At 49.8% G+C, this 16,778-nt stretch overlaps 1 protein-coding gene across 1 annotated transcript; it reads left to right on the top strand.

Annotated features, from left to right (window-relative positions):
• Positions 1-2,778: 2,778 nt before the first annotated feature.
• On the top strand, positions 2,779-6,546 carry Dmrtc1 (DMRT like family C1). Its single transcript, XM_071606069.1, is given in 9 exon segments — positions 2,779-2,796; positions 3,209-3,254; positions 3,257-3,314; positions 3,396-3,553; positions 3,861-3,919; positions 4,219-4,355; positions 5,196-5,256; positions 5,440-5,587; positions 6,434-6,546. Coding segments are annotated over 9 exon segments (798 nt in total).
• The last annotated feature ends 10,232 nt before the right edge of the window (positions 6,547-16,778 follow it).

A 16,778-nucleotide genomic window follows, 5' to 3' on the forward strand; every position in this document is an offset into this window, starting at 1 on the left:
CTCTCTCTCTCATACACACACTCACACACACACAAACCGCCCCCCCCACACACACACAAACACACACACACTTTCAAATGGAGAAGAACCTTGATTCTGGAACCAACCTGAGAGAAAGAAACATCACACCAATCTCCCTCATGAGCAAGACACAGAAATCCTAAGCAAAATTTTAGCAAGCTGAGTCACCCAGCATAAAGCAAAGATAATATAAGCATACCTAAGTGACATTTTATCCTAGGAGTGCAAAGCTGGCGCAGCATTAGAAAACGAGAGATGGAAGGGGGGCATCCCAGAGGTCTGTATTGCTAATGGAGTCATTGGGTTGCTTGCTCTAGATGCTAATTAGATGCATACATCTAAGTTTTTGAAAACTCGCTGTGATATACCCTTACGGTGTCTACGTTTTTGTCGGTTGTAAGGGTAATTTTACTCCAGGTTGGGGAAAAACCTATCCAGGTCAGTCAATGTATTCATGGATTAAATGGCTACTGCTTTGTTGATTTCCACACAGGCAGTATCTACTTGAGTTTGCAGGATGAAATTTTGAACTGAGGAATGAAAGGGACATTGCTGCATGTGGTTAAAGGGAAAGAAGTGGAGGCAAGTGGAAGGAAGGAATGGAGAGAAGCAAAGAGAGAGGAAAGAAGGAAGGAAGGAAGAAGGAATGACCTCATGAAGGGGGAAATGCAGGGAGACAGTTTCTACATGAAAATTCTGACAGTGTTGTCTTTAAAATCAGGAGCAATCTGTAGAAGCCCAAATCTGTCATCTCTGTTAGATGTTGCACCGGGTGGCAAAGCCGGTACTGTAGGAAGCCCATAGGATCAATTGAATTCTCAATACTCACAGATTCCTGGGATATCCCAGAATATCTATATCGGAAGGTTGAGATACAATAGTGTTCGATATGATGGCTGACTTTGTGATCAATATGCTTGTTAAAAATTCAGATGCATTTCTATCATCTCGATCCAAAAAAAAAAGGATTGCCATTGTGAATAGGCACCAAACACCAGGACAGCAACACTCTAGAGCATCCTGGGGTAAAGACAATAAATGAAGCAAGAGATGTGAGTGTACAAAAGGCAAAATTGAAAGGTACGTGAGAGATGAAAACGCTCAAGACCCACATGAGTGGAGAGACCATCCTGGTTGATGAGTGAGAAGGATGGATATCCTATAGATTCTCAGTACCCGCTTAGTTGATCCATAGATTCTGTCAAACTGCAATCCAAATCCATGACCAGTGAGAGCGCGCCAGTGGAACTTGACAGGCAGAGCTTGACTTGTATTTACATAGAAGAGCCAAAGACAAAGAACAGCAAAGATGTGTTTGGACAGGATGAATAAGATGTAGGTTCTTGCCTTAGCCAACACATCGAGTGCTGCATTTTGAGAAGGGGAACTGACAGCATGACAAGTAAAGGAGTTGAAAATGCAGGCAGAGCACCTGTGTCACCTCAAAGGGAGGCTAGTCTGGGAAAGAGCTGTAGGGAGAACAAAGCTCACCCCCCACCCTGGGAGCAAATGGCCTGCCTGGTGAAGTGGGTGCAAGAAGCCACTAGGAGGCGAGGGGGCGCGACCGCGGTGCGTCATGCAGTGTGGGAGCATCAGTGGATCTCGAAGCTCATTGGCCAGCGGCCACAGGGGTGGGAGGTAGAAGGCACTGCTGGAAGCTCATTGGCCTTCGTGGAAAGGCGGGAAAGGGAGAGGGAGCTGGAGCAGCAGAGGGACCTGGGTCTTCCCTCAGGTCTCTTATAGCAACTGATCAGTCCCGACCTTCTGGAGGCTGGGGTAACCACAGGCCAGCATCAGGGATACGACCCTCCCTCTCCATCCTTCTCCTCTATCTTCCCTCTCTCCGTCCCTCCCACTTGAGATCGCCAATTCCTTCCCCTTTCCTCCACCTCAGCGGGGGTAACCGATCAGATCCCGAGGTGCCACCCACACCTATCCCCAGCAGAACCCATCTGGGGAGGGTCCCTTGTCCTGGCACCCGATCCCTGAAATCTGGCCCCTTTGGCAGGGCGAATGCCCATGCCTTTGGTTCTGAGGTGGGGCAGGATGGGAATGATTGGGCTGGTGAGGAGGTGGGATCATGCCCTCTGGAGAGGTCAGAGTGGGCAAGCAGTGAGGGCTGTGGGAAGACAGGGAAGAGAAGATCGTGGGCGCAAGCACAACTGTCGAATTGTGGAGAGGGGAGTGGAAGATTGCTGGGGGGCTGTGGAGGTCAGGCGTGGGTTTGAATGAAAGCAGAGCGGGAGTGTTGGTCCAAGAGGAAAATTAGTGCCCCCAGGGGCTGCCTGTTGGCTAGGACAGGACCTGGCACCCCATGGAGGGCTCAGCAAACATCTGTTGAATGAAGAGGGTTGGGAATGAATGAAGAAATAAAGGAAAATAAAAGTGGAAAGAGGGTCAGGGGTTCAAGAGAAGGACATGACTCTGTGGGGTGCAAAGGGGTGATCAGCTTAAAGGGCGAGCAGGGGAGTAATTAAGATTAAGGTGGGGTGCAAGAGAAACCAGAATGGAGTGTGAGGGAGGAGGAAACTGAATGTCGGGCATCCATGAGGCTATGAGTTGAGCGCAGGGCCTGTGAGATCCTGTGCGGGAGGGAACGGGTGCAGGAGGTTAGGAAGACAACTGGGTGCTGAAGGGGACGCGAGGATTAATAATATTTGGGTTTAGCAGAGCTCAGGATGGATGTTGCATTAAAAGGGGGCAGCAGTAACTGTCCCAAAGGGGATGTGGGTGTGCATGTGTGTGCCTGAAAACGGGATGCATGGCGGAGTGAAGGTAAGCAAGGAGAATCATGATCAGATTGAACACATGAGGGACCCGTGCCAAGAGGTTGAAGAGAGGAGGTGACATGAGAGCGGGGCTTCCTGGGGAGGAGGCTACATGAGTAAGGAGGTCGGGTGAAGGTTGGAGAGAGCCATGGGGAAAGAAGGGAGGGCAAATTGATTCATGTGGTGAGCAGGATGGAGAAGAAGAATCCAGCCACCTGAGATGGGGTTCTCCAAGGGCAGAGCGAGTACACTAGGGATAGGGGATGGTGTGGCCATTCTGATCTCCGCTCCTGACCCTAGAACCATGGAGCCCAAAGACATACCTGCTGTGCCCTGCTGCCCCTCCGACTCCAAATGTACCACAGGGCGTGAGACCGGAGCCCCGTGGGGGATTGAACTTGGCCCCAGAAGAGCTATAGGTCGCTGTGACCGCTGCCACAACCATGGCATCACTACCAAAATCAGGGGCGAAAAGCATTTCTGCCTCTTCCGGGCCTGCAAGTGTCACAATTGTGCCTTCTTCTCGTGAGTATGGTGTCTGACAAGGGGAGGGGTCAGGCCTCCTCTGCATGCAACTAACCCTCAGCCTTCTATCCACCACTTTAGGGAGCAGCACAGGGCCTTGCCTGCTCTGAGTGCCTTGAAGAGGGAGCGGGGCGCACGGCTCAAGAGGCACCTGGCTCAAGGACTGATAAAGACCATGGCTGCAGCCCCCAGATCGCACCTCCATGTCAAGAAGTTGGCCCTGGAAGCAGGCATCCCGGGTGAGTAGGAGTGTCTCCTGCCAGGGAGGGAGGTCTGAGTCTGGGTAGAGGAAGCCTGAGCAGCTCTGTGGCCAGTCCTACCACCAAATCACAGCATCACCTGGGGTAAGGAGTACCTGGGCCTTCGATGGTCCGAGGATTTGACCCACTCACATTACCTGCCAAGAGTTTGTAGGGAGGACAGGTGTGGTGGCTCAAAAAGGCCCATGACAAGATGCGACCTCGGGGGGGGGGGGGGCATATCGGGTCTGGCCAGGGTGGTGGTGGGTCTGGCCAGCTCATGAAAGCTGTCCCTGGTCTTTTACAGCCGGGAGGGACAACACCATGACCCAGCCTGAGGCCCTCACTTGCGGACCCCCGCAGGAGGTAAGGAGAGGCTGTTGCCAGCCGGGGAGGGTGCCACCCAGCCACTGCTGGGTCCCGAAGCCATGGGTTCCATTTCCAACCCTGCCACTGACTTGCTGTGTGGCCTGGGGAAAAAAGTCACTTGTCCCCGGGGCCTCAGTATCCCCTGAGGTAAAAAGAAAGGTAAGACGGGCCAGTCTTTCGAGGTCTTCGGAGCCTGACATCCTAGGCTCCTGTCTCTGTCCCCAAACATGCTCATACCTCCTCTTGCCACAGCCGGCCTGGTGCCTGATTCCACTCTGTGATCTCTGCCCCTGCAGGAGGGCTCCCAAGGGCCTGAGCCGTTCAATGGGCCCCCAGAACCTCCATCTGTGCCCTACTCTCTGGCGACCTTGGATCAGCAGCTGACTGGTTCTCTTTCTGGGGAGCCCCACAGGCACCTTGTCCTGCCCAGCATGTGAGTAGAACGAGGACCACGAAGCCGGCTGTGCCTTGTGCTCTTGTGTGCCCAAGCTCGTGCTTGGTGCCATGGGAGGCAGGAGGAGGAAGAGCAGGATGAGCAGGAGGGGTGCGGGGGGGGGGGAAGAGGGGGAGGAGAAGGGGAAGGCAGCCTCTTAGACTGAAGGGCAAAGTCTGGACTCTCCCAGCCTTGCCATTTCCTATTCGTGATACCTTGGACAGATGACTTTATGGCCCAGAGCCCCCTTTTCCTAGCGGGTGTGAAGGGAAAAAGTCCACCCTACGCCCCCAGCATTGGAAAGACGACTAGCACGAGGTCTGCCATGCAGTAGGTCTGCAAGATGCGAGGACTGTTGTTGCACAGGAAACAGATGGGTGGGAGAACCGGTCCTCTTGGCGGAAAAAAGGGGCTGTGATGAGGGGCAAGGCCAGAGGCCAGTAGAGAAGGCTTCCTGAAGATGAGCCAGGCTTGTCCTTTGAGACCCATGGGGATTGTGTGAAGTGGAGGCAAGAGCCAGCCCCAGCAAGGAACAGCAATCCCATCTCTCCAGGTGCTTTGCACATGAAAACTCAGACAGCTGTGGTGCGATGCCCATCACCCTCGCGGTGGCCCTGGAGGGAAGAGGCCAGTAGGAATTTGTGTCTGGGGAAAAGGGTGTACAGGAAGGAAAACAGGCCAAGCCGGAGAAAGGACTTGCCCAAGCCACGAGGACCGATGGCCCCGCGGTCACTGGGATTCCCACATCCTGATATTGCAAAGTCCTGCCCTCTCTGTCTACTGGTGGTGCGTGTCCGCCAGAGGGTTTAATCCCCTGGCCTCTCCTCTCCTTGTTTCCAGATGCTCGAGTCTGCTCCTCCAGCCCTGTGCCACCCCTGACCCTCTTCTACTGCAGCCACAGGTCCTGGGAAAGAAGCGGGCTCCAGACCCTGGGAGGGACCGTGCTTAGTGGTCGGGAAGAGCAGAAGGCCTTGGGGGTGGGGGGTGGGGGCTCGAGGGAACTGGGGGCTGAAGGGGCGCTTGTCCTGGTGGGAGGAGGTGTGGCTCCCCAGCCCCCATGCTCTCACACCCCTTTCCTTTGCAGGTCTCCAATGCCTCCGAACAGGCTTCCCTTTCTGCCGCCTTGGAGTGGCAGCGGAAGCTGGAGGCAGCCGAGGCTCTGCTGGCTCTGAAAAACTCTTCTTGGGACCCTCCTGATTCCATGACCCTGCACCAGCCCTGCAGCCCACCAGGTAGCTTGCTCCTTGAAGGGTGAACATGAGGTGGGCACCCTTGGGAAATGGAGGCGGGGCCACGTTGTGGTGAGCTGCTTCTAACTGGGAAGGCAGGATGTGTGGGTCCAATGTCCCTGGCACGGAGGCCCTGAGGGAGGCTGGGACTTGCCATGATGCTCAGCACATCATATGGAAGCTCGGGGTCTCCTGCCTCCCAGCCCAAGGCCCACGCTCCAGTCCCCTGCGGTGTGCTGCAGTCTGGGGAGGAAGGCATAAGGAGGTGACAAGGGCCTCTCCTCCGGAAGGAGATCTGGTCCCTGACTTCAGGGAACTGCAGCCTGGACCCGGAGGCTGGATGCCTTCCCAAGCGGTGTTTTAGACATGCCCCAGAGTGGAAGGGCTGGAGGAGCTCCCAGGAGGGTTAAACACCCAGGGAGCCTGGGAGGGAAGGCTGGGCAATGCTGCACAAAAACGGTGCGCGGATCATGGTGTGAGAGGAAGTGCTGGAAGAGGAGGGGATGGGGCTGGAGAGGTTGCTGATCACGCGTGTCTGGCAGGCTGGGCTTGGGAGACCAGACCAGCCAGCGTGGGCGGTGCAGAGCCAGGCACTGTTTCTGACCTCATTATTCAGAGACCTTATTCAGAGACCCCAGGCTTGCTCCAAAGAGATGTGGTGGGGGTGGCTGTGACGGTGGGATGGGGTGGGAGGCGAGACTGGAGATTGGGAAAATCAGACCCCTTGGAAGGGGCCAGTGCCATACTCCCAGGGAGCAGATCTGTGATTGGGTTGGGCAGAAAGGGAGGGGGGAGCTGGGCGGGGACCTGTATGTGACCTGACCCTGCCCCCTTCCTTTCCCTCTGAAGCTCCTGCAGGAGAGAGAGGACTCCAGGCTCCCAGCCCTCCTCTGCGACCCAGGCCTGCCAGCTCGGTGTCACTGCCTATCGGACATCTGGGGTGCATCTCCCTCTTGACCTAAGAGCCCCGCGGAGGAGGCCTCGCCACAGCACTGCCTATTTGGGTATCCTGTTTCTGAATGTGCAAAATGTTTAATGTCCAAAATGCTTAACGTCTTTTTTTAAGCCTTCAGGTGTTTTATAAGCTTTCAGACCCTTTTTATGATGTGGGGCAACTCTTTGATTGAGGTTGGGTATTCTTGTACCTTCCCATCCCTTATTCCTTTGGATGCTGGGGCCTTTTTATGTGTCTTATAAAAACAGGATTGCGCAATCAATCTGTCAGCGGGGTTCTGAGTGGGTTCATATGCCAGTGTTTTCATGTGTCTTGTGATTGTGCACTTACCTGTGCACCCATGTACGCACCCATGCATGTGGAAACAGGAAGATGTTTTCACTTTGCGTCTAGGTTTGTGTGTGTGAACAAATAATAAACCCTTGTTGTTGTAAGGCACTGAGAAATATGGGTTGTTTGTTACCACAGTATAACCTAGACTATCCCCACCCTAACGGTCTGTTTCAGTTCACATTATCGGAAGTGAGAGTCACTTGGGTTTTCACAAGGCTAGAGAAGGGCATGGTAGAGGGGAAGGAGTAGCAAATTTATCCACTGGGTGATGAAGTACCCACCCTCTGCCTGGAACAGACTGTTTTCAGTAGTCTGGAGGGCCACGGATCACCGTGCCCGCGGGATCAGGCCGATCAGGTCAAGGAGCAGAGCAGAGGCCAGGCGGGCTGTGGCCAAGTGAGAGTGCATGAGGGGCAACTGCCGTGGGGCTCCAGCCAAGGGCTTCCATGCAAGAAGGTGGGCTCATTGTTGCCCAACCTACTGCTTTTTTCAAGAGAAGATGGGACTCTGGATTTCGAGGTAAAATGACTCCATTTGTGAGCAGTGGCACGGGTTTCCTCTTTGAGCCCTGTTCCTGTGGGCCAGAACAAACAGTGCTGCTGGACAATCTTGGCTGTGGGGAAACCAGTGCATTTCTAGTCCAAGGTGAACTTTACAGTGGGGGAAATCGAGGCCAATCGGGACAAGAAGGATCCAAGGGGGGAAACGAATTCGAACTGGGCCCAACTTTTGAAGGACCCACGAAATATAAGGGAGAGTCACCACCTCATACTTGCTCTGTGCTCGCTCTGTGCTAAGCACATACAAACTCACAACAACTCTGCAAGTGAAGCATTATTCTTAAAAAATTTTTTAGCTATAGATGGACACAATACCTTTATATCTATCTACCTACCTATCTATCTATCTATCTATCTATCTAATCTATTTATTTATTTTTGTGTGGTGCTGGGGATCGAACCCAGGGCCTCACACATGCCAGGCAAGCACTCTGCCACTGAGCCACAACCCCAGCCTCAAAGAAGCATTATTCTTGCCATGGAATCTGTGAGGAAACCCATTCAAGGAGGGAAAGTGACTCACATCAGCATTTTCATGGGAAATTTGAGCAAATATCAGGGAAAGTGCCTTGTCTTTGTCAGGCCCTAAATTAGCTGGTGATTTATTCTTATAAGGCATCAAACGAAGGGTTCAGACCTCAAAGCAACAGCAGCAGTCAGAAGGCCTTTTCAAAAGCACGTGGCCCCTCTATTTCCCACCCAAGGTCACAGTATGTAGTCATCGATCAGATGTCTCTTCCCTGCACCTGTTCCTCTATCCTCTGCTGATGTTCTAAAAAAAATGGAGGAACTGCCCCGCCCCCCACAAGGCAGGCAAGGAAGCTCAGCTAGACACTCCTGGACTTGGCCTTTTCCCCATGCTTGTTACGTCTCCATGTCCTTCCCTGCCCTGATTTTACTCCAGACAGATTGATGGAGATGACATGGAATCACGAGCACTCATCTTCTTGTTGTTCATTTGGTGTTTTATTTGTCTGTTTCTTCATTCGTTTTGGAGCCCCAAGAAGTCAGGTTTCTCCTATTCTCTGTGCGATGGGGAGGGGCGAAACAAGCATGCACACATCACTGAGGACTCAGAGCAAGATGGAAGTCCGTCTCATACAACCGATTCTTCCTAGATGTGTTACGTGCATAAATGGTCCAAGGCCCTCCTACACCAGTGACAGATAAAGGGTTCCCCATATTCCTGAAGGGAGGGAGCAGAAGTACTGGAGAAAGCCCAAGACCCTACCATGCAACTATGTCCCAGGCACACCATGGACCCCACGATGGGTTGGGTACAAGAGCAGGTGTATGTTGGTAAAAGGATACGGCAGGAGAAAGGGGAAGAAAAGAGAAACAACGTGCAGAAGTGGGGGCAAGGAGTGAGGCCCTCTCTGTTTCTTGAGGCTCACCATCCTTTACATGCAGGGCTGTTTTCAGACTTGACACAGCTGTCACACACGCACACACATAGGCACGTGAATGTGCACGCTCACATGGATTTCTGTAAAGTTTAGCACAGGCTGTTTCTGGTGTGTTTGGGGAACCTCAGGACGCCTTTGTAAATGTTCACTATCACGTGTTCTTGTGTTTCTCATTTTGTCACGTACCACCCCAGCTGACAGGTTGAAAACATCACGGTAAAGAGCACTTTAACAGTTATGTCTTGAATCTCTTGGGTTATGTCACCACTTTAGCTAGGCCTGAGCATACCCACCCTATCTGAGCCTCCAGAGTGACTCGATCTCACCTGGTAGGTGAAGAGTTAACAACGGGGTCTCTGGGGTTAGGGGAGGGTGGGGGGATGTCTGGCACTGTCCCCTTTGCTGCTTGTGGGATCCAAAAGGGATACCAGTGAATGGTGTGTGGGGAGGACACACATTTCCACCATTGAGATGCAATAACTGTAAATAACCTCGAGAACATAGATGATAGTGAGGTGCAGGAGAATGATTAGGGATTGGTGAATTTCAAGCAAGTATTACCTTTGTTTCCCATCTAGAGGATGTGATCGTTACTTCATATGATTGGGCTTTTCATAAGGGCTGTATTCAACAACTGGCTCTCAAAAGCCTGAAAATGTAACAGTCAGCATGTATGGTCCAGTAGGAGCTGGCTCCAGCACTCCTCTGATTTTGACCTTGGCCCAGGGAGACCAGTCTTCCAGAGTAGGCCACGTGAACAATGCACGCACACAAAGGGTTGTGACTTCTGGTCTCTAACCACGAACGGCTTCACACATGTATGTGGGAAAGTACTATTTTTAACCCCTCAAATGGAAGGGCTTGGGACAAACATTGAGCTGAAGGAACAGCCAAAAGTGCTTATGTGGGAAGGTGCACTACTGGAGGGGGCCAAAGTGGGTAGACGTGCACGGGAGGGATGCCAGGATTGGCGAAGCCCATACAGGGGTGCATTCCCCAGATTTCTTAAAGGATAAGGGAATGGGGGCCACTGGTGTCACCTGGGCCCTGCACTTGTATCTCTCACGAGACAGAGAGACATTCTTTCTTTCCCTCCTGGTGCTTAGATCCATGCTACACAGGGTCCACAAACTCCTCTGTTTGCCTTCTTTTTTTTTTCCCACTTTAAAACACATCCTTGCAAATACTTGCTCACCAGATGGAGAACAGTGTTATTTCAGGGAATGGATGCATTGACCATACGACAAGGGGCCTTGTGAAGTGTTCAGAGCCAAATGCTTGAATCGCCTTTTCAAAAGTGTTGCTTTTGCTACCGTGTTCTTTCAGCGAACGGATGTGCGAGCCACAATGGAATGCATGTAGTGAAGTGCTTAAGCCACATGAATAGAAGCAGTTACCCAATGTGAAAATAAATATCTGTGAGATCACTCCATAGTGCTCTGCAGAGACACCCCTTATTCCTTTCAATATCAACAGAATGGATGTGCCATGGCATAGTCCAATAATCTTATGTTGATGGATGCTTTGACTCTTTCTCTACTTGCTGTTACAAACCCTGGCTGCACTGACATAATCTTTACTATTTTTATTGCTATATTTTGGAATGGATCTGTAGATGTATTATTGCTGCTTAAAGGGTAAAAATCACAGGGTATCTTGCTCACTACTGTCAAATCCCCCTTCAGAAAGGTTGTGTCATTATCCATTCCCCATCAATATCTGACAGCAGAAATTTTCCCAGTGCCTCACCAGGAGAGCTGCCAGAAGTTTTGATTGTGTTCACCCCATAGGTGACAAATGACATGCTAGTGTATATTTTAGCTTGCATATCTCTTGACATTGCACAACTTTTTCGTGTGGTTCACAGTCATTCTTGTTTTCTTTTTTGGCTAGGCTCTCTTAATTTATATTTTTGGCCCAGTTTCTACAGAGACTCAGCTTTCTTTTCCCTCTACAAAACACTCCTTTATATCTCAGGGATATATTGGGAGAGTTGCCTCTTTCTCTGATGTAAATTGCAAAACATTTCCCCCTATTGCCGTGCAACATTTTTTACGTCGTGGTGTTTTGGTTCATTTCATGTTTATTCTGTCATCTTTATCAATACATTGACTTACTTCTCCTGGAGATTTCCCATTCTTAAGTTACAGAGGATTGACACTTGAAACACTTACATGGTTTCACACTTTACATTTTAGACTGCAATCCATTTTGTAATTTATACCCATTTGTGGTGTGAGCCAGAGTTAGGGGTTCCCCACGGGAGTGGCATTAGCATGACGGTGGTAGAGAAACCCATGCACACGGGTGAGAAGTGTAGAGATCAAGTGTGAAGGCACAGTACATTGGCCACGGTTAAAAAAAAAAAAAAAAAGGAGGAGGAGCAGGAGGCGGAGGAGATGGAGGAGCCAGAGGAGGAGATGTTTCTACTGAAAGGTGTATTCCCAGAACGGGGCATAGCTCTAGTGCCCACCCTCTATTCTACACAGTCTAGAGCAACCGGGAGGAAATCTTTAATAGCGGGCTCCTGTCCTGGGACTTCCAGGAAAATCATGTCCGTCATCCAATGCTCTGGCACATCTGAGGCCTGCGTGTTGATATAGATTCTGTCTCTCCTGACTTGGAAGTCGGAAGCAACCTGAGACAGAGTTTGGAAGGCCCTGAAGACAGCCCAGCAGGCTTCAGGAGCTGCATGCAGTTCCATAGGCAGGCACCTGGGGAAGAGAGAGATCAGAAAAGGTTGGAGCAGGGGTCATTGAACCTCCACCAATTGGAGAGCCTCTTCCTATGCACTGAGCCAGAATGAAAAGATGGGGAGAAGCGGTGGCTTCCTCAAATACCCAAGTGCCAACAGAAGAGTGCAAGACATATAAGTCAGCACAGAAACATGGGCCAATCAGAAGAACCCAACAACTTCCAGAAGCTGACCTTCAAGAAACAGGGACATATGAGCAGCCTGACAAAGAATTTGAAATGCCCGTCGCAAACGTCTTTGACAAGCTGAAAGGAGACACAGGTGAAGAGCTGAACGACTCCAAATACAAACCGAGAGTGTGTGTGAACACATCTGGAAGACTCACACTTCCTGGTTTCAAAGCACACGTTACAAGACTATGGATTTCTAAAGGGTATGAAGTCAGAAAATCGGCCAAGGGAATAGAACAGAGGAAAGATAGTGTAATGAGCCGGACATAACTTTACTATGTTCGTATATGAAGGCATCCCCCGTGAGACTCCACATCATATACACCCACAAGAATGGGATCCTGATTACAATAAGTTATATTCCATGTATGCATAATATGTCAAAACACACTCTACTGTCATGTATATCTAAAAAGAACAAATCTTAAAAACAGGCAAACTATGGGATGGGAGGAAGTGTTTCCATATCATGTATTTGAAAAATGGTTGACATCCAGAATGAATGGTGAAGTCCCACAACTCAAAACAAAAGTTCTAACCCAGTTTAAAAAAAAAATGGGCAAAGGACTAGAGTTGGGTTTTCTCTGAAGATGAGGAACAAATGGCTGAGAAACTCCAGAAAAGATGTTCCAGGTCACTATGCATCAAGGTCATATGCATCTAATCCAGAATGAGAATTCGCATCACCCCCATTAGGATGACTGCTCTCACACAATAAGAAAACAGGTGCTAGCGAGGATGAGGAGAAATTGAAAGCCTTGGAGAGTACTGGTGAGGATGCCAACCACTGCAGACTTGAAAAAGGGTACTCACGTTCCTCGAAAGCTGAAAAACCGAACCACCACGTGATCCTGTGATTCCCCCTACTGGGTATATAACCCCCCAGCCTGAAAGCAAGGTATCAAGCAGACATTCAAGTGGCTGTGTTTGAAGCAGCATCACTCACGAAAGCCAACCCAGTAGCCCAATGACAGGTGAATGGATGAGCAAAACGGGGAGTCCATATGGAAGGGAATATCATTCAGCCTTGAAAAGGGAGGGAATTTGCACACATGCTAGGACATGGATGAACCTTGAGGAACTCAGGCTAGGTGATGAGATGTAAGCCGGTCACAAAGGCACAAACGTTGTGGGATTACACTTGTAGAACATGTCCAGAGTACTCAGATTCATTGAGTTGGAGAGCAGAATGATAGATACCAGGGGCTAAGGAGAGGGGGAAAGGGAAGTTGGTGTTCAATAGCGTTTCAGAAGAGTGACATGAAAGGGGGCATTGGAAACTTGTTCTGCAATGATGTGAGTATACTTAATATTACTAAACTGAACACCTAAAAAGAGGTAAGAGGGAAGGTGTATGTCCCCTGTGGTTGCTTTTGTTTTTTCTTAAGCACCAAGAACACACACACACACACACACACACACACACACCACACACACATCTTTCCTCACGGATTGGAGAAATCATCTTGGTCGTGCATTAAATTTCCCTGTGCGTGTGAGTCTATTTCCAGATTTTCTATTCCATTTCTTCAGTCTGCCTATGAATGCACAAATACCAAACTGTTTTAACGTTTGGGACCTCAGATTTCCAGGCAGCAGTTGGCTTTGTGACCTCAGTCACCTGACTGTTTCAAGAGAAGCTATCCACTTTCATTTTGTCCGGCTTCTTCTTGTTCTGAGGAAGAAAGTGACAGCATTCAAGCTCTGTACAGATCAGAGGGTCGCTTTAAGTGTTGAAGTCACTGTTCCAGAAGAAATTAATTTAATACACGATCAGGTATGATTTAAATAAACTTCTTTATTTTAGGCTAGTTGTAGTTTGAGAGTGGAGTGGAAGGATGGTTCTGTGATTCTCACAATCCCCGGTACCTAACAGGTGACGTAAAATACAACTAAGCATTCGTGTCACACAAATTTGTGGGTATGGTTTCAGCTATGGTTTTGGGTCACTCTGCTGACTAGAGTAAGAATGTCACAATGATGGCATTACTACCTAGCGGAAGCAGGATGAGATACGCAGAACACCTGGATGTGGGTTTACAACACACGCATATCACAAAATGGTCCACATTTTACAAGAACAGATTCCAACACAGCAGTAGACATGAAACTCCTGAGACTGTTAGGCCTCTGTCAGAGGAGAAAAGTAATGTGGGTAAAAGGGACTCAAGGAACAATCCAAACCCAGGCGGTACCTTGCAGAGATCAGAGGTAACAATGTGCACCTAACCCAGGATTATAGTTGAGAACTCCATCCTCAATTTTTGCAGCCATGGAATCATACGCAGAAAACCAGGAGAAAGTATTGAATTGGATGTCTTTCCTCCTGCCTTGGTTATGGAATTCGGATCGTCCTTCCCACTGAGATACCTAGAGAACTGGTACACACAAGGAAACCAACATTTCTCAAATCACTAGCCAGCTGGTGAAAAATGGCCAAGCCAAGATCCTTTGGTGCTGCAAACAGACAGATAGCAGCCTGCTACCGGCTGAGCGATGTTTGCCAAGATGGGCAGAGAAAGCTGAGTGCAAAGGAGTCCTTCTCGAAGCCTCTTAAGGCCAGGATGACAAAAGAAGAGTCTACAACCTGCCAAGGGTAATGGTTCCGTGCTCTACTGGGTGACAGTGAGTATGGAGCAGCTTTGTGGGATCCGAGTCATTCATAAGGGCTTAGTCTCTGATGACACATGAAGGTCATTGCAGAAGGCTAATGCCCTGCCCTCAATCTCCACGAAGTTGCCACTGAAAATCTGCCCTGGAAGAATATAAAATCAACCAAATCTTCAAATAACACTCACAAGGGGGCTTTGTTTAGGTGGTTTTAACTACTCAAGACCTTTATTAACAGCTGCTTGCAGTCTGTTGAGTTTTTGAAAACACCAAGTTGTAAAGTTTTATTGCAAATAAAAATGATGGGCAAAAATCTATCAACTCATCAGGCACAAAACGATTTCAGAACCTTTAAAGGTGTATTGAGGGGGGAAACGTCTTTTTAGGAAAAAAAACACGTTTGTGATGATCAAAAAGAGACATCTTTAGGTTAAAAAACACCAATGATAAATTAAAAGAATAACATAGTGCATAGATAATGCAGGTGTTTCTGTTGATCTGGCCAATGGGCAAAAAGCAAGCCCATAAGGTCCTCAGCTCTGACCTTTTGTTCATTTCTTCCTGGGGGAATATCCCATTCATCCCTTCTTGTGAGAAACTAAACCTGAGGAGGGTAGAGGTGGCAATCCGACCTTTGTCCTCCAGGCTCTGCTGGGCCTTGGGAGTGCATGAATTCTCCTCTGGTGGATCACTTGCATCTTGTGGTTTAGGGACTGCCCGGGCATCTGTCTGGGCCCTTGAGTTGCAGCAGTACCTCTGTGGACATGGCTGCTAAACTTTGGTCTCGTGTCCCTGCTTTCCTTAACCTCTTCATCGCAGCCCTCTCTGGGCTGTCTTGGGTGAGCAGCGCACATGCAGCTCACCAATTCATATCCAGTCTCACCGGTCTACCTCACTCCCCTGCACCCTGGGGTTGTCATGTCTCCCTGCACAGGAGGGTGGAACGCTGTGGTCGAGGGCCATAAGGTCTCTGTGGGTAGTAAGGTGGGAACTTTCATCTGTTACAGGGTCGCCATCCTCGGGCCTGCCCTCTCCTTCCCCTCACTCACCTTGTGGTAATTCTGCGGGTAAGTGTGTGGAGGACCCCTATGACGTGGACAGAGATAGCGTCCATGATGGTTTCTTCTGTGCATACTAACGGCTTCACACTGGCAACTCCATCAGGGCTGGTGACTTCTGCTGGGCTGGTGACCTCTGCTGCGCCTGCACCCTCCCCCGGCCTCCAACAGCATCAAACTCCAACATCTCTCTATTCCCTACACTGCGACGTTACTTCCTGGGGCTAGCCTTCTTTGTGGCAATCTGGCATGGAAATACATCTTCCTTAGCGCCAGCCCCATTGACGAAACCATATCCCTTTCTTCTACTGAACCATTTTTACTGTGCCCCAAACTTTCCTTGGGATGATCTTGCCCCCTCCAGCAGGAGCTGCCACTAAGGAGAGGCCACCTGGGCCACCACTGCCTGCACCTCTGCGGCCACTGCTGCTGCTGGCCACAGGACTGGACTTGTTGTTAGCAGCACTGAGGAAGGGCAAGACCAGAGGCTGAAGGGTTTGGGTCTCCCTGCTCAAGTTGGCAGTGATGGTGACAAGAGCCCCTGCTCACAGCTGTGCCACCTCCTCCTAGCATGTGATAGTAACTAGGCTGGCTGGGGCACTGGGGCTGCCCAGGATGCTCTAAAAAAGATTTAGAATATGGTGAGAAATTAATAAAAGTGAGAGGGAATGGTACACCTTAATTAAAACGCACAGCAACCCCCCCCCCACACACACACACATCTAAATTTACTGTGTCTAAGGACCTAAGAGAAAAGAATGACATTCCTGGTGGAAAAAGAACCCATTAGTATGACATAGGATATTTGGGAAAGGAAGAGTTACAACATTTGGAAGAGGAAAAATACAGCACACATTAGTAAATCCACATCAAGCTCAAACATGAGAGTAGAATGTACGGAGCAGGCAGTCCTTTGTATCTGTATTGGCCTGTATCTCCAGAGAAACAAAAGCAACAAAGCATATGTATGATTTATTATAAGTGATTATGGAGGCAGAGACTACCCATGATCCACCCTCTGCAAGCTGCAGACCCAGGAAGGCCGCTGGTACAGATCAAAGATCTGAGTGCTGAAGAGTCAACAGGGCAGACTCCAGGCAGTTTGAAGCCTGAGAACCAGGAACACCGGGGGCAGGAGAAGACACATGTCACAGCTCATGCCCTCAGGCAGAGAAAAGGTGACTCCAACCTTCCTCTGCCTTGGTTTTTCTTTCTGGACCTCAAGTGACTGGATGATGCCTGCCCACATGGGGCAGAGAAAGCCACATTGCTCCTTCTACAGATAAAATCGCCCACCTCTTCAGGAAACACCCTCACAGACGCCCATATCTAGAGTTTAGCCAGATG

This window comes from Marmota flaviventris, chromosome X (genome assembly GCF_047511675.1).
Source record: "Marmota flaviventris isolate mMarFla1 chromosome X, mMarFla1.hap1, whole genome shotgun sequence".
Taxonomy (NCBI): domain Eukaryota; kingdom Metazoa; phylum Chordata; class Mammalia; order Rodentia; family Sciuridae; genus Marmota; species Marmota flaviventris.